Source organism: Ochotona princeps, chromosome 22 (assembly GCF_030435755.1).
Source record: "Ochotona princeps isolate mOchPri1 chromosome 22, mOchPri1.hap1, whole genome shotgun sequence".
Taxonomy (NCBI): domain Eukaryota; kingdom Metazoa; phylum Chordata; class Mammalia; order Lagomorpha; family Ochotonidae; genus Ochotona; species Ochotona princeps.
The window spans coordinates 15,574,689-15,593,989 of record NC_080853.1 but is presented as its reverse complement, the minus strand read 5'-3'; the positions used below and the strand labels follow the sequence as shown (position 1 = coordinate 15,593,989).

The 19,301-nt window shown below is 46.1% G+C and overlaps 1 protein-coding gene across 1 annotated transcript in view; it reads left to right on the top strand.

Annotated features, from left to right (window-relative positions):
• Positions 1–19,301, top strand: part of CTNNBL1 (catenin beta like 1) — a 157,664-nt gene that overhangs the window by 53,311 nt on the left and 85,052 nt on the right. Inside the window, exons 5-7 of the mRNA XM_012927152.2 lie at positions 8,341–8,438; positions 15,287–15,380; positions 18,270–18,361. Coding sequence (XP_012782606.2) covers positions 8,341–8,438; positions 15,287–15,380; positions 18,270–18,361 — 284 coding nt within the window. The remainder of the gene's footprint in view (positions 1–8,340; positions 8,439–15,286; positions 15,381–18,269; positions 18,362–19,301) is intronic.

Below are 19,301 nucleotides of genomic sequence, written 5' to 3'. Positions count from 1 at the left end.
TGACTTAGCCTAGTATCTTATATGCTTAGTGGCAAGTCTGAGTGCAGATGGAGCAGATGGGGGAGAGTGAAATGTTGTGGCTGCTGCTGGTACTCCAGGTCCTTTGTTCTTTGGTACTTCTCAAATCTTCTCTCTGGAATTCCACTGTATCCCCGACAGAGCTACAGAGCCATGGTCACTCAGTAGGCCGCATAGTAATACAACAGTTACCTATTTTGTTTCTGGAAACAGCCGTCCTGCTATTTCTTTTTTCTTTTTTTGGTTTTTAAACTCAAAATAGTAGCTCTCCCTCAAGACACTGACATTTTGCAGATTTCACCAGGCTGGCTCCTACTGGGGAGAAGACTGACACAAAAAACAATTCAACACGGGCATGCTTAGGGCAGGCAAGGGCACAGATGTTGCAAGTTGTAAAGTTCTGGTCCTTAACAGAAGAAAACAAGTGCTTCCCCGTAATACCTTTGACAGATGGCCACCTCCCTCCTGTTTTCCCGGAATGGAAAGGCTTTCCTCCCTCCCCCCAACTTGTGTGCCAACCTTCACCCTGCTGCCCTGATGATATTTTTAACATCTGATTTTTTATTATGCCCTGCATCATGTTCAAAGCACATTTGAAATTTTTCTTAATTACCATAATTTTAATTAGATGCAACAATTAGGGTAAATGTCCTGCTCCCTAAAATACAGTTTTGCTTGAAAAGTGACTCTCGGCGAGGGGACTTGCACCTGACCTAGCCTGTCTCAGATGCAACCTTGATCTTGCCATGCTGAACTGTGCTTCTTGTCTTACCTGTGATCTATAATGGAAATATTTCTTCAGGAAACGGTTGTTAGCAATTTACTGTTGTACAGCTGTAACTGTCCAGAACACCTTACCATGAATAAACAATTTCACGGCCGTCTTGTCTTAAATTTTTCATCTTTTTTTTTTTTTAACTCTTCGTTTGTCACCCAAGATTATACATGGCTGGTTATGTGCCCAGCAAGCACAGGTCATCTTTGTTTTGTCCTTTTCTGAGAAAACATAAACTAAGGTGGCAGGGAGGGATTTTAATTGGATCACGGGCTGGTTCCTCGTAACCTTAAGAGGCAGAGGATGTGAGAAAACAGCTTGTGCCTGATCCTCTCAGCCGTGAGGAGCTGTTTCTGAGTTGATTCTGGCGCTCTGCACCGCTGCCGCCAGCGAGAGCTGTCAGCGCTTTGTACCTCTCCTCCCCCCGGGAGAGGCTGGAGTGCAGCACCCCCCTTGCCCGACTGACTGCAGGCAGAATTCTGGTCCCGGAAAGCGCACCCCTGGGGATAAGTCCTGGGAGGGCGAGGGGCCCACCCCTCACCCAATCTCACAGACTTATCTCCAAATGTATTTGGAAGGAGCATAAGGTGGAATTCACAGCTGCTGCTGTTTCAAAATATGGCTCTTAAAATAATTTTCCTTCTGCATCCTTGTTTTGAGCACCCTTTTTTTGTGTGTGTGAACCTCTTGGAGTGTCTTTAGAAAAGTAAAAACAAAGGTATGTCGAAAGATACTTTCTTGAGGTGTTGTTAAAAAAATAATAATTTTAATATTTAAGCCAAGGAGAGAGCTATAGCTCATCCACCTTTGTGCTACCAACAACAAAGTCACTATAGCACCAAGTTTCCTGTTTGTACGTGTGGTTTGTGTGCATTTCCCAGTGATTGGGGTCACCTCCAGTGTGTCCCTGGTGTTGACTGGTCCCTCTTGCTGGAAGTGTGTTGTGCCAGTTGAGAAACTGAGAAGTAATAACTGGTTGAGAAGAATGACACTGAAACCCCTCCTTACCTTGGCATGTGTGGCACGTGCCCTGGGAGTATCATGCTGAGGAAATGCCCCCAGAACTCTAAGGTGGGGTCACCTCTGGCTGGGATAGGTGAGCTCTTGACAGGCATGGAGATTTGTTTTCATGGTCTTGACTTTGGCAATGGAAATTGCTGTTCCTCATATGCTAAAACTGTTACGGGCTTGCTGGTTATTACCAAAAAAAAATGCTGTCATGATATCAGGTTCGTGGCTTTATTAAAAAAAAAAAAAAAAGATAATCTTGATTCTTGCTGCCCAGCTAAGTATGCTAGTTTTTAATAATAATAGTCATCTGAACCCAATTTATTGAGTCTGCTTTCTCTCCACCCCTTTTTGATTCAGAAAAATAGGTCTCATTGTAATGTTAAGACATGGGTACAGTGGGTTGCATACTAATATGCAAGAACGGAGAAATGTGTTAGGACGGAGTTGATTCTCCTTGGTGCTGAAGGGGCAGCCCTTGTGTGGATCAGTTTTAAGGAGTGGTCATGAGCACCACTTTCTGGTTTTGAGCTATTTTTTCAGATTGTAGAAAGCCAGGAGGGATTTGCAGCGTTGTCCAGTTGGATTTGGAGAAGGATCACTGTGGGAGTTTGGAAAATAAGGAATAGACAGGATTTTTTTTTTTAACTTGAGCAATTTGGGCCTGAGAATGCTAAAGTGGAACAAACTGAGACTTATCGTATTATCCTAGGGAGTGTGTACGATAGTCCGGGTGCCTGGTGTTACAGACCCAGTGTTAATGAACAAGAATAGGGCTGGGAAGGTTTTGAACCTCCTTAGGGGCTTTTTCTAATTGGACTGGGAGGGAGTTGGTTACTGCTGCTCCATTGCGTTCCTGCAAGTGGTGTCTAACAAGACTTGCATATCTTAAGCTGTTGTTTTGCTGGGAGCAATTCTCATCTTGATATTTCCAGAATGGAAATTATATTTATAAGAATTTACTTCTTTTTCTGATTTGTCCTGTTACTTCCTTGATAATATGTATTGATAAGCCAACACCCTCCCTGCTCCCTTTTTCCCCCAATCAGTTAATTATGCTCTGGAGAAAGGAAGGTTAAGTTAAAACAAAACAAAATAAAAATCCAAAATAGCAGTTAGGAAAAGGACCTGTCAGTGTGGCCTGTGATTGCTTTCCTGGGTTTTAGGTGAAGTTCATGCTCCTGGGAGGGTGGGGTAGCTGTTGTCTGTTTTGGACATTCTTCCTATAGCGTCGTATTCAGCAGGTACATAGTTGAGTGTTCAGTATCTGTATTTGCTCTTTTATGTTGGTTTGATCTAGGATTGGGATAAAATTGAAGTCCCAGTTCATTCTAAGCAGCTTTGTGCCAGCTGTTTTGAAAGGAGAAAAAGACTGTTTGTTTTAAAATTCATTTGCATTAATTGAGCCATATTTGATCACGTTACTAGTCAAGGGATAAAGGAGAAAAGTTTTTTTAAAAATCCAATTAGATCAGTTACATGCTCTGACTGTACTGGTTCATTTTCTTAAGAAACCCTTCTTGAAATGACTTAAAATAACATCTTCTGTTTAATGTATCTTGTTTCCTTCACTGTTGGATTTTTGTTTTTGTTTTAATAACTTTGCTTCTTGTGGACACATTTCATTGGAGATTAATGAGATTAACATTCAGTTTCTGTACCAAGCCTCAAAGCAGGATCAGGACAAGAAACAAGCATCCAGCATCCAAAAACAGGAGTGAACAGCGCTGTGTCCATGAGCCATCGTGCTCTATACCCATCTGGTCTTTTCTACTTCCCGATGATTGTGCTAGTTTATTGCCCCAGTAGTGGACAGGGACAGAGGGAGTGAGTGGGGTGGCCTTTGTACTCGACATGACAAAATAGGCTATCAAAAACTGTGTTTTAGTAATTCGGAGAAAGACAGGTTCTCTGTTTTCCCATTATACCCGGACGGGAGAGCCTTTTACCTTGTGAAATGAAATTGTAACTACAGTGGAAAAACCTATCACCCATGCCCAGAATCTGCCTGTAAAGCAATGCAGGATGAGTGGCCGTCCATGCTAGGTTTTTTCATCAGGACTGAACATTCGTCTGTCTCTCTTTGGGTTCCATTCTCATTTCTCTTTTGTGTCTTCAGGTGACTCCGTGTCTTCTGGGTCAAGTTGCATTACCCAGGAGTTGATGATAACAATTATGGACTCATCACTGCCTGGTTGAAGGCTTTTTTGTGAAAGTTGGGGATTTATGTAAAATTGGTTAGGGTAAGATAGATGTTTATCAGAACCAGTAGGTAGCTGATTTCTTATTGCTGAGCTGCAGCAGAAAAATGGGCAAGGCGAATAGCCCATGGAACATTCTAAGAAATGACTTTTCTTGGTAGAAGTTAGATATGTACCCTGTTCTTGTATGAAATGACCACCATTGTCAACTTTTTTTTCCCTTTTATTGTTTTATTAAGGTTCCTAGGTCTAATGTGACACATTGATGAGCTTAGAGTTAAGATTGATCAGAAACTGCTATTTGGCCCACAGGACAGTAGAGGCTGGGAAGGGGCTTGATCAATCGGCATGTGTGCAGTATAGCTGTATACTGTATAGTGCAGTATAGAAAGGAAACTCGATCCTTCAACCCACTATGACTCAAAAAGGGAGGGCGATGTTATTGTTAACTTATATCTTAGGCTTTGGAGGCTTTTCAAAAACCAAAGGCACAAGTGAGGTCTCTGGCAATCTGTATTGTGGTGTTTCATGTCTTCTGAGTGTTTTAAGTTATCTGGCCTTTGACACACTTGACTTCTGTTATTTCTTGTGGATGCTCGGTGAGATGGACTGATAAGAGACCATTACCCCATTTCACAGAGGAGAAAGCTAAGCTGTTACGAGATAAAGGTGCTTGTGCCAGTGCATTCTCTGTGTTGTGTGACAAAGCTGGACTTGCCAACCTCGTGGCCAAGCTTGCTCTGACTCTGTATGGAATGCTCTTTCAGATAAATAGATTCTCCCCTACCTACAGATAAAGTTGTGTCCCAATAAACCCATCATTAAGCTGGAAATACTGTAAATCAAAAATGCATTTAATACACCTAAGCTACCACACCTGGTAGCTGAGCAATACGGTGTGGTGTGGAGTGTCAGCTGTTTTGCCCTCTGGTCTCATGGCTGTTGGGGTGCTGTGGGCCAGCATCTCTTCACCAGCCCAGAAAAAGATCAAAATCCAGAATTTAATTATTTCTGAATGTGTACTGTTTTTGCACAGTGATGAAGCCCAAACATTTGAAGTTGGAAGCCATCTGTACACTACTTGTCTGTTGAGACTATTTAATTAATTATCACATGCAAGTTAGTGAGTGTTTAACCATGCATGGTGCTATTCAAGGGATATAATATAACATTTATTGCATGCCTAATTCACACTCTTTTCCTGTAGACATCTGACTAAAATGGATGGATGAGAATAGATGAGATGTGTTGTGCATATTAAGTAAGCATGTGAACGGATTATAAGGTATTACATCTTATTCGAGAGATTGCATATGGGAATTTCTTTAAAAAGAGGATGAAAACAGTATCAGCATATTTTCTTTTCCTAGGGATTTTAATAGTTTATTGTAGAAATATAAGATAGGTTTTTTTTTAAAATTTTGATTAGTTCATTATTGTTTGAAGGAGAGGAAGAGAGAGGATCTTTCATGATATGTGTTAGTTTACTCCTCCAGTGCTTGCAATAGGTGGAGCTAGGCCAGCATGAAGCTGGCAGCCAGGGACTCCACAGAGATTTGAGGTCATCTGCATAGTATCAGCAACTCAACTACTTGAACCTTTTCGCCTTCTACCTGCCAGGGAGCGCATTGGCAGGTTGCTGGAGTTAGGAGCAGAGTCCAGCTTGGGGCCCAGTCAGGGGCTCCAATATGGGATGTACGGTTCCCTTCGGGCTTTTTAACTGCCTGGTCCAATACCTGTTCTAGGGCAGCTCCTTTGTTGTCTGTGATCATGGCAGGATCCAAAGCTAGAACTCAACTGTGACTAGCCTTTTTTTAACCCTGTGTGTATTCTGTGCATCAGTATGAGCGGTAGTGACAAAATGCTATCATTAGAATCCAGCAGATGTAGTATTTTCCTTATCTTTTAGGTAACTTTTACTGTGGCTTTGAGTTTTCTTACCTATAAGATGATCATCACCCTTGACCTTGAAATACCATGAAAATTTAGTAGCATGGCATCTGGTGTGGCAATGACTTTGAAAAATGGTGGGTAGGAGGTCAGAGTTGTGGCACAATGGGCCTAGTAGCTGTTTGCAATGCTGGCATTCATACTAGAGTGCTGGCTGCTCAGCTTTTGATCCAGCTCCCTGCCAATGTGCCTAAGAAGGTAGCAGAAGATAGCTCCAGTGCTTTGGCCCCTGCCTGTCACATGGGAAACCTGAGTGGTGTTCCTGATGCAGGATTCAACCTGGTTCAGACCTGGCTGTTGTAGCCATCTCTCTCTCTCTCTCTCTCTCTCTCTCTCTCTCTCTCTCTCTCTCTCTCTCTCTCCCCCTCCCTTCCTCTCCCTCCCCCTCTCCCTCCCCCTCTCTCCTTCCCTCTACCACCATGTCCTATCATGTTGCCTTTCAAACAAATCCTTTTTAAAAATGTTGGCTTTGTGATGGTGACTGTTCGAGTCTTTAAAGATCTGCTCCTTCCTAGGGATTAATTGGTATCTTGGTTGATACATTTTTTTTAATTCAGTCTCATAATTTGTGTTTTGACTTGCTTTTATATAAAAATCTGTTTGTTTTGTTAATGAAGACTGTAAATATGAAGGATTTTTTGTCCAAAGACCTCTTTATATATACATTATCTTACAGCATTCTCATATTTTGGATAAATATCTTCACAAGTGGAAGAGTGGGACAGGCACTTAGGTTGCACCATTTCAGGGTGCCTAGGTCTGAATACTAGCTCTGCACCCTGTCCATCTTCCTGCTGAGGTGCGCCCAGAGGTTTAGCAGGTGATGGCTCAAGTCGTTGGGTCCCTGCCACCCACGGGCGAGATTGAGTCCAGGCTCCTGAGCGTTTTTGGATGGGAGTGCCCCTCTCCCTCGCCCATTCCCACTCCTAACTTCCTTCCTTCCTTTCTCTTTCTCTCCCTCCCTATAAATAAATATCTTTAAAAGAAAGAATAAGGCATGGAAAGCTTATTTACTTATTCATGATGGTCAGCTTGTCAGTTTGAGATGAGTAGATGGAATATTTGAGTAATTTTTCTTGCAGAAAAAGACATTCAGAAAGTATGCAGAGCATCAGTTAGTAAGCCCTGACACTCTGGCTAGTATGTCTGCATCTTTCACATTTGTTTGGGGCTGGTGAAACTGCCCTGGTTGTGGTGCCCGTCTCTGCTGGATTCCATTGTTTTTGGTCGTTTTGGTCTTCCTTCTTCCGGCCAGGCTCCCAACCTTCTCCCAACTGCCACTCATAGCACCTTTAGCGCATACTGTACATAATAGCGTTAGCTTATTCTTCCAAACAGCATTTTCTTTCTTTAGTTACAGTTTTTCTTGCCACTCCGCCTCTCCTTTTCAAATGCCTTTGCACACTCCAGTCCCCTTTTTTTCAGTTGGTGGTTTTGCTTCCTAGCCTGCCCGCTGCCTCCCTTCTGACTGGTCATCTTCCAACTGCCATTCTAACTTCCTAGCGTGGTTTTATTGCTCTCCTTCAGCAGCACTGCAATTCACGCTGCTGTCCGTGTTCCTCGCTTGGTACAAGATTCCGGATAAGGAAAGAGAAGTGAGGTTGTTTGCCTTCCAGTTTGCAAATATCACTCCAGATCTTGCATATGTGTATGTCTGTGTGCACATACTCATGTGTGCGTGAAAGACGGATTACAGGATTCCAGATAAGGGAAGAGAGGTGTGGTTGGTTGTTTGTCTTCCAGTTTGCAAATATCAGTCCTTTTCTCTCCCTGTGCTGCCTTTATCACGTGCTTCTCTGACTCTCCTATTTTCCTTTGGTTTTCTTTCCTTTCCTCTAACTGCTTGTTGCACCCAAGATGGCATTTGAGGACAGGGAGGCTACGGGCTGTAGCACAGTCTCATGGTGATCGTTCCCTCCACGTCTTTAGCCAATTTTGTCACGCTCTACCCTCTGAGGACTCCTTGGTGGGCACCAGCCACGTCGTCTCCAAAATCATCCCTGGCTGCGGTCACAGATGAACCGTACCAGGCAGCAGCATTCTCCTGAGTTTGAAAGAATTTAAATTGGGAGTGAGGGTTAAGGGCGATGTAACCACTCTTTCCTCTCCAGGGATCCATTTTAAAGTTTTGAAATTGATGAGAATGCAGAGAACCTACAGGATAAGTTGTGAGAAAGGCAGCCAAAGAAGGAGACCGAGCAAATCTCCCAGCAGCATTTAGTTGAATACCTGCTGTGGAGGCAAGCATGTAGCAGAGATGTTAATAAAACCAGAGTGTATTAAAAAGAAATAATAAAGCAGTTGACGAGGAAACAGAAGGCAAGCAAAGGCTTACGTGAAATGCCAGTAGGGTGATGGTGTGTACGTGATGCCCTTAACGTGTTGCACATGTGTCCATTGCTGTGGTCGACTTGCTTCAGGAGCTCACAGACATAGACACCCTCCACGAGAGTGAAGAGGGAGCGGAAGTCCTCATTGACGCCCTGGTAAGTTGCACAGCCATCCCCTCCCCAGCTCCCACCCTAATTGTGTTAGTATTGGCGGCAGCACCAGCACCATCTGAGTGACATCAAGGTGGCATCAGTAAGAACTAAGAAGGTGAGAGCAGGACTGGGTGAGAGGAATAAGGAAGTCGAGATGTGCCCTGTGGGTGCCTTGGTCTTTGGAACTGTGTCTGGTGAGTGCTGTGGATGCCTCACACTGATGAACTATCCACACCAGCCAGGCCTGACATTGTTTCTCATTCTGGTCCTCAGCTTGTCCTCAGACAGCTGTCATGGCTGTTACTGCCAGCTACATCAGTGAAGCCAGAGCTTCAGGAGGTAGCCTGGGGTACCCGTGGCCGCGTGGCTGGGGCCTGAGCCTGTGTTCCCTTGGCCTCCATGTTCTCGTTCTGCTCACCCCTGAGCGTGTTGCTCCTGAGCATTCCCGGATGTTGGTTTGCTCTTTTGGACTTGATGATGGCAAGTTTTGTTACTGTGATCACTGATTTTGCAGACTGATCCTCAGAGGCTGCCCAGGACCAGACCAGGCTGGCTCCCTGCCTGTGTAAGAGCGGGCCATTTGCTTGGTGCATTTCGTTTGCTGAGCCCAGGTTCTTGCCAGGCGTTGAAATCTTCTCAGCTGTTGTTCCAGGCAGCAGCCGATCCAAAGGCCTCAGTGTGTATGGGGAGACCCAGATGCCCAAGGCATCCTTGTGGTGAGCCACACAGCAGCCAGTCCTGTGACTACAGAGACAAGCATTGTACCTGCTGCCCCCGCCACACTGATCTTACTGCACCCAGCAGAAAAGGTGCCACAGCCAGCCAGGGGCAGCAGCGGGTCTAATCCTGTCCCACACTGTACAACCACCCGTGGGACTCTGTCCATGCCCCAAGCAGCCTTCCTCCTCTAGGCTCCAGGGACTGACCTTCCCATTCTATTGTCTCCTCTGCCTTTTCTTAGATATTCCTAAGGACTGGTTATGATGTAGTTTACAGATTCAGATTGCCGCAGCTGCTTGTGGCTGAAGACCCTCAGGTGCTGGTTAGGCTACTTTCTGAGTCAGAAAGAGTGGGACTGGTCCCCCAATGGTTCAGAGACCCCGTTGCTACATTGCCTAGGCCTCAGTGTTTCTTTAATGGTCCTGCACCCCACACCTGCCCCCATGTCGTGCCTGCTGCCAGATTTGGTGTGACTGAGGACTTGTAAACCCACTGCCTATGAAGAAGGGATTGGGCACCTACCTGCAGGGCTCCGTATGACTGAGAAGGGTGTGGACTTCTGTGGCTGTTTTGCTCCTGAGTTCTAGAGTGAACTGCCACTTGAGTGAAGTCTGGGCCTTTTATTCTCTCTCTGAAGCACCGTGCAGGGTGGAAAGGCTGCTGTCAGGGGTGTCTTGGTTTTGAGGAGCATGCTGGGGATGGGGAGGCGCTCAGGTGGCACTTGCTCCGGTACCGTGTCCCCACCATGTCATTGTGCAGTCTTACCTTCTGGAGGTTAATTACAATGGCCCTGGATGTACCTTCCTGCCTGCTCTCCGGGCTGATTTTAATTACCGCCCCTCGCCTCTGTGAATAGAGAAGATGAGAAGGAACGGCTAGCCTGGCAGCTGCGAGTAAGAAGCACCAAGGAACAGCAGCATGCACAAAAGCCCCTTTTGTGTTTTCCGTGTTGCTGAGCCCACCAACAAAAGCTGCATCTTGCAGATTTTATTGTTTGTTTGGAAAGAAGCAGTTCTTTTCCAGCCTGGGGAGCCATTAGGAATAGCTGCAGTAGAGGGTTTTCTGTTTGTTTAGTTTTTATTGTTATTATTGTTACATTATTTTTAAGATTTTGACTCTTACAGCTTTATCCTGGTGGGACTGACATGAATCACAAACACTGAAAATTTCCAGGCTCCTGTGCTTGTTTGCAGCTAGTCCAAAGCCATCAGTAAATATCAGAGAGAACTGGCAGGTGGTCTTCCATCTATTTTCTTCTATCCTTATACACCGTTTGGGAAGAAAGTTAATTGTTCTATTAGATGGGTTGCGTTGTCTGTGTCATTTTAATTTGGGGCGGATGTCAGGGACCTGGAAGCGCACGAGCAGAGGCTGAAGGGCAGATGGCAGTGCATACCGTGGTGTGTACCCTGCAGTTATTGCCTTGTTCCCTCTCCCTGTTGGAAGTCCCAGGCAATAGGATCACACATGCGTAGGGAAAGAAAGTGCTGGCCTGGCAGCCGTGGGGATCTGTGGGACTTTTTAATTTGGTTCAGATCCACTGCTGTGACTTAGGCAAAGAGCAGGTATCTGTGCTTTGTAGCAAGTTGATTTGGTAAGTTGGAAAAAAAGACTCTGCTGATAAGCTGTAGAGGTGAAGGCAGGTGGCCTTGATGGCCATCCACCTGTCAGACTGCTCGCCCTAGGACAGTGAGTAGAAGCTGTTGTTTTCCTCCTTGCTGCTCCCAGCACATGCTGGGTTCCGGGCAGTCCTATGTCCTTGCTCACACTTTGCCTTGGCCCTGCACCCTTGCTCACACTCAGCCTTATACTTGGCAGGCCTTGCTTCTCCAGAACTGCCCAGAATGTTCCTTCTCTTCCTTTCAAGCCTCGCTGAACCCTGGTCTGGTCTCTCGAGTTTTGTCAGCCTTGTCATCTTGGCAGGATTTGTACATCCTGGGTTCTGCTGTGTTGGATTGTGAACAGCTGCTCATAATTTGGTGTAGTCAGAGCTCTGTCACTTACCAGCTGTGTGTCCCTGGGGAAGCCACTTAACCTCTCTGGACTGTATTTCGTGCTCTGTGAAGTGGAGGGCACATCAGGCAGTGCCTGTGTCATGGCACCAAAGTGGGGCATGGGTGAGACATTTCATGCGTCACTGGCAAACTAAGCCCCCTGGTAACTCTTCACCATCCTTGCTGTAAAGGAATCATGCCTGGCAGACATCAAACTCTTACTAAAGGTCAAGTTAGAGTTACATATATCATCTGCTACACAGATGTCTGTAAGTTCTACAACCATTGTTTTTAGTTCACGAAATGTTTCAGAAAACCTTTTTGTACAAATAGTAAAGACAGACAAGCAAAAAAACCCCACAAAATTTGGATGACATAGACCTAAATATGACATTGCGAGGACAGAGTTTAGTTTAAAAAAAATGTGCAGCAGGTGGAGGGGGAGACATCAGCACTAACCCCGTGAGGCAGAAGGCTAGCTGTAGCAGTGAGGACCACAAGCCTTCTGTGCAGCCCAGCGGGTGCCGTGACCTTGGTTGGGGCATGATCAGGAAGGACTACAGGGCCTCAGGTGGCAACCATGGCCCTGAGAATGTGTGAAGGTATGACTGGGCCATGGAGTTTCCCAAAATGTCTGGGAGGTACTGTTTGTTGTGAAGAGATTCATAGAGGTAGCTTCATGTGGAGAGCCAGGGGACCGCTTCGTGTCCCCGTTTTGGCCCTCAGCCAACCCTGCTTGTACTTAGTTCCAAAGGCCTGACTTGTTGGGATTGAACCAGGCTGGCGACCAGGGAGAATTTGGGCAGCTGAAGTGAGCCGGGCCTTTGCAGAGCACTGTGTCCGGTCGGAGGCAAAGGTGGGAAAGCTCTCTGGCTGAATTTGGTTGAAAGACCATTGTAACAGCTGTGTGGACAAAGGTTTGAGTTGGGACGAGTTTGGAAGGTGAATGTTTACTAGCTAGAATTGAACAGGCCTGAGGATTTTTTTGTCCATTAAAAATACACACACACACACACATATATAATTATATATATATAATAACACACACATATATTTATATATATATAAATATAGACACACACACACATATATATAATTTATTCAAAAGGCAGAGATGAAGAGTGACAGAGAGGTCTACCCCTCACTGGTTCACTTCTCAAATGACTGTAATGGCCAGGGCTGTGCCAGGGCAAAGCCAGGAGCCAGGAGCTTCAGCTAGATCTCCGACTTGGGTAGCCCAATAAGCACTGCTTCCCCAGGGACATTAGCAGGTAGCTGGATTTGAAGTGGAACAGCCAGGATTGAGCCAATGCTCATTTGTGTTAGTGTTGCAGGTGGTAGTTTCATTCATTATGCCATACTGCGGGCCCCAGGGCTAAGTTGTGTGTTCAGTGGGTATTAGGTGATGTTTTTATGGATTTTTGAATATGATATGTCTCAAGTCCTCGTAGGTAGCAGCACTCCAACCCAACTCTTGAGAAAGCATATTACAGACAATACCAAGTAAAAAATGAACCCTCCTGCAAGCTGTCTCATCTCTTTTATTTACTTCCTTCTCTACTTTGGTGCCATCTCCTTTGGTCAAGTGGAAGGAGTGGTCTGATCATGGCCTTGACCTCATCTCTGGAAGACCTGCTGGAATATTGTCTGGGAGACCTAACAAGTGGAAATGACCACTGACTTATCAGAAAATGTCAGACCCAAAACAGTGCTGATTTCCAAGGCCAGTGTTGTTCTGGCTGATGCTTTAATCCCTGAACGGGAATTGTTTTTGGTTTTAGGCTTAATCACAAGTCCAAAAACAGGGAGGTAGACCCAAGGGGTTAGAGTGAGGAGGACAGAATGCTAATTTGTGCTTCTTATGAGGAGATACCCAGAGCTACGCATAATAAAAAAGTATTTTTTGAAGGCTTTCTAAGCTAAATGTATTTTGACTGCTTTTGGCCCTCCTGCAATCAGATAAAATTGCATTTAACCCGGCTAAACATAAGGTTTCACACTTTGCACGCTTAAAAGGCTTGCTGTTAGAAGTTAGATTTCCATAGCAAGAAGAAAGATTTTCCCCCAGCCAGATACCCATTATCCATAACCATTCAGCTCTAGGGTTTAAACACGCTGCTGACTGCCGCCATCCCCAGCACTTTGCAGACAACAGTGCAGGGAAATATAACTAAGAATCAAGGAAGAGGGAAGAAAAGGCGGACGAAGCTGTGGCGTGGGGAATGGTTGGAGCTGGGGAAGTGCTTTGCAGAAGTGACAGCCATTGTGATGCTGGGGGTGGGGGAGGCTGCAGGGCCTGCTGCCTCAGGGCGCACAGAGATTATAAGTCAATCAGAATGGGTTGGGGGAAAAACAAACTGTGACATGGCTCTCACTTTCCCTGCAGATGTTTTTCTGTTTTCTCTCACATACCCAAATTGTCCAATTAATTAAGGAAAACATGGCAGTGGGTTTCTTCCATGAAGCTCTCGCTGGCTGTGTGATTTGGGAGCAGGAAGGGGAGGAGTAGGAGTAGCTGTTGCTAGTGTGTTGAGGCACTCCCAAGTCTGGCACCTCTGTCCTCTCTAGCAGCCAGCCCCAGGTGGTACTTCCCACCAGGGCTCCACAGGAGGGAGGAGGATGGAGGTCATTTGTGATCCAGATACTGCACATGTGTCAGTAATCCCACCTTTCGCCACATCCAGATGTTTCCCTTTAGCCTCCCAGAGGTTCGTCAAGAGGCTGTTTCCCAGGTCTGTCCCTCTTGCCACTGCTTCTGAGCTTGGCTGAGTGGTGCCCCTCGAGTGCCTCCCCCAGCAAATCCTCCTCAGCAGGTGTCAATTGAATGTGGAAGAAAAAAAAGAATAACGGGGAAGAATTGACTTGCAGAGTTGACCACCTCTGTCACCACTTTTGTGACAGTGGCCAGGCTAATGAGCCTTTCAAACCATGATTTTCTCACCTATCTAGAAGCTGTGAGGATCACATGAGCCAGCTATAGTACCCGAAACAGGTGTTTTCCTCTGTTAAATCCAGCACAATGTGCTGTGTATACAACAGTAACCTCGAAGGGGATGCTGAGATGAACAAGGTGAGATGCTTGCCTTTAGGGTACCTGGCTTTCTCGTGACCTTATCAGCAGTCATCAGGTGTCAGATGGATCAAGGGCCAGATGCAAATGCCCTACTTGGTGTTTTTGAGCAGTTGCCCTGAACCAGATGCATGGTAAGGTGTGTGCCCTGCATTTATTTCACCTTGATAGCTTACCTATTTCCCATTTGAGAGGGAGGATACACTGGATATCTTCACACAGAGGCTGCTTCCTGGAACTCTGTTGCCGGATGGACAGGATAGATGGTATTTCTCAGGGCTCCAAACCAGGTGTTTCCTCTGTGAACCCCTTTCCTGTGCCTTAGGGTGGTCCAAGGGCAGTCTTCCAGAGCCCCCTGAAGGTGGCACAGGAAGGAGGTGGCACCCGGGAAGAAGAAGACCCAAGTACCCCACTCCTGACCCCCCAGTAGCTTGGAGTCTTGGCTAAGTCACCAAAACTCTCAAGTGACAACTATACTGTGGCTACTGGAAGTTTTCTGTCTGCCTCAGAAATGTTTCCTGAGTCAAATAAAACAACAACAACAAAAAGCAGTCACTGTTTGATAAGGTGCTTTGTTCTTTTTAAGAGGAAGCTAAAATACTTCAGAAGTAGTAGTTTCATAGAAGTTCAGCATGGAGAGTTAGGGATTGTCAAAGATGAACCCAAAATATTGAGATTAGTACGGCTGGTAAACGTTTCCGCTGAGGCTGTCTGGGGTGCTGTGGTCTAGAACCATGTTTGGGCTGGAGTGAACTGTTATCCTGATTTGTGATGGCTTTTGTGTCAGGCATTTAATACTGCTGACAAGGAGGAAGAGCACCAGGCTGGGTTCCAGAAGGTCTGGCTTCAAGTGCTGGTGCTGCCCCTTGGTGACTGCAGTCTTGGTGTCTGCATTCTTTGCATTCACCGTACGTAGGTTCACGTAGGGAGGAGAGCTGGCCCGTTCATGGACTTGAAGTCTGTGAAGACTCATAAGAGATCCTGGGGTGGGAGAGCCAATGGGAAAGTTTCTGAGGGCTCTTTGGCGACCCTTGACCCTCCCTCCTCTAACCTTCCTCTTTCTGCAGGTGGATGGGCAAGTGGTGGCACTACTGGTGCAGAATCTGGAGCGGCTGGATGAGTCTGTGAGAGAGGAGGCCGACGGTGTCCACAACACTCTGGGTGAGAGGAAGGGCACCCATCACCCCCAACCCCCGAGATTCTCAGTGCGTGGCTTAGAGCTCTGTGTTGGCCCCACTTCTTCCTTCCTGATGGAGTCACCAGCAGGAGTGGTTTCTTTCCTGCTGCTCCCAATTTCTCTTTTCCAAAATGAAGACCCTTGCATAAATTTCATATCACTGCAGCTTTTGGTTTAGCTTGCAGGCAATGAAAGCACAGGCCCACTAAGTAGATACCCTTTCTAGAAGAAGGCTGCTAGCTCCTTGCAGCGGGCCCTTACATTGAGAAGTTGGAGTGAAATCTGCATTTTTTTTTTCCTTTTGAAAAGTGAAAAATCCTTACATCGTTATCTATTGGTTTTTCTTATCACTTTTCTTTCAGAGCTACAGAGTTTGGACAACTGCGCCTTTATAGGACTTTTTCTTTGAGAAAGAGTGTTTCTCTGTATATGTATAGATTGCTATGTGAGCTCATAGTCAAAATATTGCTGTTAACATAACATGACTGCCTGTACATCATGTGTTCATTGAAGTGGATTCCCGTCCAGTCTCTGCTCTCTTCCCTCTCGGACTCAATTCCCCCTGGTTTTTGCTGCCGGAAAGGTGCCGAGCCAAGAGCCTATTAGCAATGTACTATTGGGTAGTTGTTGTTGCTCCCTGTCCCATGGGCTCTCTGAGCAGAACCTGAGAAGTGGGCAAGGTCCTGTGGGCACCAGCCTTTTCCCATGATGAGATTTGCTTGAAGCTCCTTTGTGTTTACTGTAGACACCTCAGGTAGCTCTTGGCTCTGTCCCATGAGGATGCTGATAAAGAGGGGGAAAGATGGGCACCTGGGAGTCAGGGAAGAGGAAACAGAAGTGTCTGTAACTTGAGGGTCAGCTCTGATCTAGAACCACAGTGCGCCATCACTGTCAGTCTGATGCTGGATTTTGGTGAATCAAAAGCTCATCAAAAGTCTTCACTGACTGTCAGTGTGAAGGGTCTGCCGTCATGGACAAGCACCAGCCTGGCCATTTAGACAGAACTGTCTGGCTTCAGCCTAGGCACCTACGAACAGTGCAGGAGATGCCTCCATTGTTGAGTGCCTGATCTTCATCAGGCACCTTGTGCTGGCACTGGCATAGATTATGAAGAATTATGATTAGCCATGGGTTCTGAGCCTTAAGGGCAGGTGGATGACCAAGTCTTGAACAGAAATAAAGGGAGAGTGCCAGTGACAGATGGTATAGTAGGCATCAGTGAAAAGCACTGTGAGAGTGAAGAGAAGAATCTCTTTTAAGTTGTTAAGAGAACCAGCTGGGACTGAATTTTAAAGGCAGGTGCATTTTGACAGGGGGAATAGGAGACAGGCTCTAAGACAGATGACTGTCGTTTGCCAGATCATGAGTGGACATGGACTTTGGGAGAAGATTAGAAATGTCATGATGTAATGGGGGTTGGGACTGGAGGAGCTTGTTTGTTCAAATGGGGGAAGATTTTGTAAACTCCAGCAAGAAACTTGGTATTTCCTCCAGTGGGCGATAAGAAGCAAGCATAGGAGATTGAAATAAGTAAGTTGATTTTTCCTAGAAGATCTGGAAAGCCATTGAGGATATTGTGCTGATATTCATCACTCTGGGGTCTCATTGCTGCTCTGTTTCCACAGCTTTATCCTCCCACTCTCCAGGGGGCTGCCCACTCCTTGAAGTTGTATTGATGAGGCCAATGGTAGGCGAAGGAGGGAGGGAGAAGACAGGAGGTGTGGCAACTTCTGTAGCCTCTCCTCCTTCACACTGCACACTCGGCATGCTCTGGCCTTGTGTGTAGTGAACACAGAGCTTTATCTGCTGTATGACAGCAACTTTCTCTGCGATAATGGAGTGCAAGGGACCTTGGGGGAAATGAGAGCTCTGGAGGCATCAAGGCCTGCAGGTCAAAGTTATAGGGATAGGGGGAGAGACGAAGAGTAGGAGAGAGATCTACATCTGCTAGATCACTCTCCAATTGGTCCATAGCCAGACCTGTGCCAGTCCAAAGCTGGGAAACCAGGAGCCTCTCAGGTCTCCCAAGTGGGTACAGGGGCCCAAGGACATGAGCCATCCTCCACTCCTCTCCCAAGGCGTTAAGCAGGGAGCTGGATTGGAAGTCAGGCATCCGGGACTGTCACCAGTGCCCACAGGGGATGCTGGTGGCTTTTTTTTTTTTTTTTTCTGGTTGTGGGTTAGATGGTCTTCTTTCTGGTATCACAGTGATTCAGTTGCTTCATTTCAGTATTTATTTCCTCAAATCTGAAGAGCCCTTTGTTGGACACAGCAGTGCCAGTTATATATACATCCTAGCACCTGGCAGCTCTCTGTGGCAGCATTGCCTTTCCCTTTCTGTAATTAAAAAGGTCAGACCAGCCTCACTTGCCATGTCCTTGTTCCCACATGATGCAGAGAAGAACTGAGGACGAGTGAATCAGGCTGGGAAGAGACTCTGAACTGACCATCCCCTGACTGGTTCCTGCTGCTGCAGCCCAGCTTCCCATTGCTGTAGTTAGAGGCCTCTGGGACTCTGCTAATGCTTGGAGCTGAGCAGGCCCACTCAAGCAGAGAGCCACCTTTCTGTGGGTTCTGCTCCAGTGCCAGTGCCATTAGTGCTGGAAATCAATCACTTATCCCTTTTATGAATGTCATCATTTTCACTTACAACCTTTGCTTGTATAGCCTAACTCAAAAGACAAAAAAAAAAAAACACAAAAAACAAATCATAGCAACTGCCCAGTTCATCTAAAAATGACAACACAGTGCCTGGCTGGGTGGAATGCAGAAAAGTGGGGAGAGGATTGAAGTGCTTGTCTTGGGAGGTGGGCTTGGTGCAGCCCTCCTGGAGCTGCCCTCCCCACTGACCACTGTCTGTCTCCCCGCTTCAGCTATCGTGGAGAACATGGCTGAGTTCCGGCCCGAGATGTGCACGGAGGCTGCGCAGCAGGGGCTTCTGCAGTGGCTGTTGAAGAGACTGAAGGTAAGCCTGGCCCTGTGGACAGCAGCCCTGACCCCAGCCCCAGGCCTGCTTGCTGCTCATCCCAGGGCAATGGGATCTTATCTCCTCTTATTTACTTCTCCTTTTTTGTTTTAAAAGAGGAGCCTTTCTTTTATTTATTTTATTTTTTTAGAGAGAAAGATCTTTTATCTACTGAAGCTGGAATCAGGAGCCAGGACTTGAGCCCAAGTACTCTCTTGGTGTGTTAACCACTGTGCCATGCACGCACACCAAGGAAAGCCTTGAAAAGTAGCTTTAGTACCTTTGAAAATAACACAAGCATGATAGTAGAAACAAATTCACAGGATACAGAATACGTAAAAAGGAAGGTAGAGGGCCCAGCACAGTAGCTAGTAGTGGCTAAAAGTTCTCGCCTTGCATGTGCCAGGATCCCATATGGGTGCCGGTTTGTGTCCTGGCATCTCCACTTCCCTTCCAACTCCCTCCTTGTGGCCTGGGAAGGCAGTCAAGGACGGCCCAAAGACTTGGGACCCTGTACCCACATGGGACACCTGGAGGAAGTTCCTGGCTTCTGGCTTAGGATCGGCTCAGCTCTGGCTGTTCTGGCTGCTTAGGGAGTGAACCAGTGGACGGAAGATCTTTCTTTCTCTCTCTCCTTCTCTCTGTAAATCTAATTTTCCAATAAAAATAAACCTTTTTTTTTTTAAAGAAAGGAAAGTAGAATTCCCCTCTCCTGATACCCTCTAGTTCCACTTCCCAGAGGCAGTTCCTGTTAGCAAGATGATGTCTATTATTCCAGAATTAGAATCTTATGTACAAATATAGGAGAAAGTATGTATGTGTTTTTTACAGATGTACGCTATTTTTTAAGCAGGTATATTTTTTTCCACTGTCCTAATGGTTGCGCAGTTGTCCCCTATACATAAACACCAAAATTTACTCAATACTTGCTGTATTTATA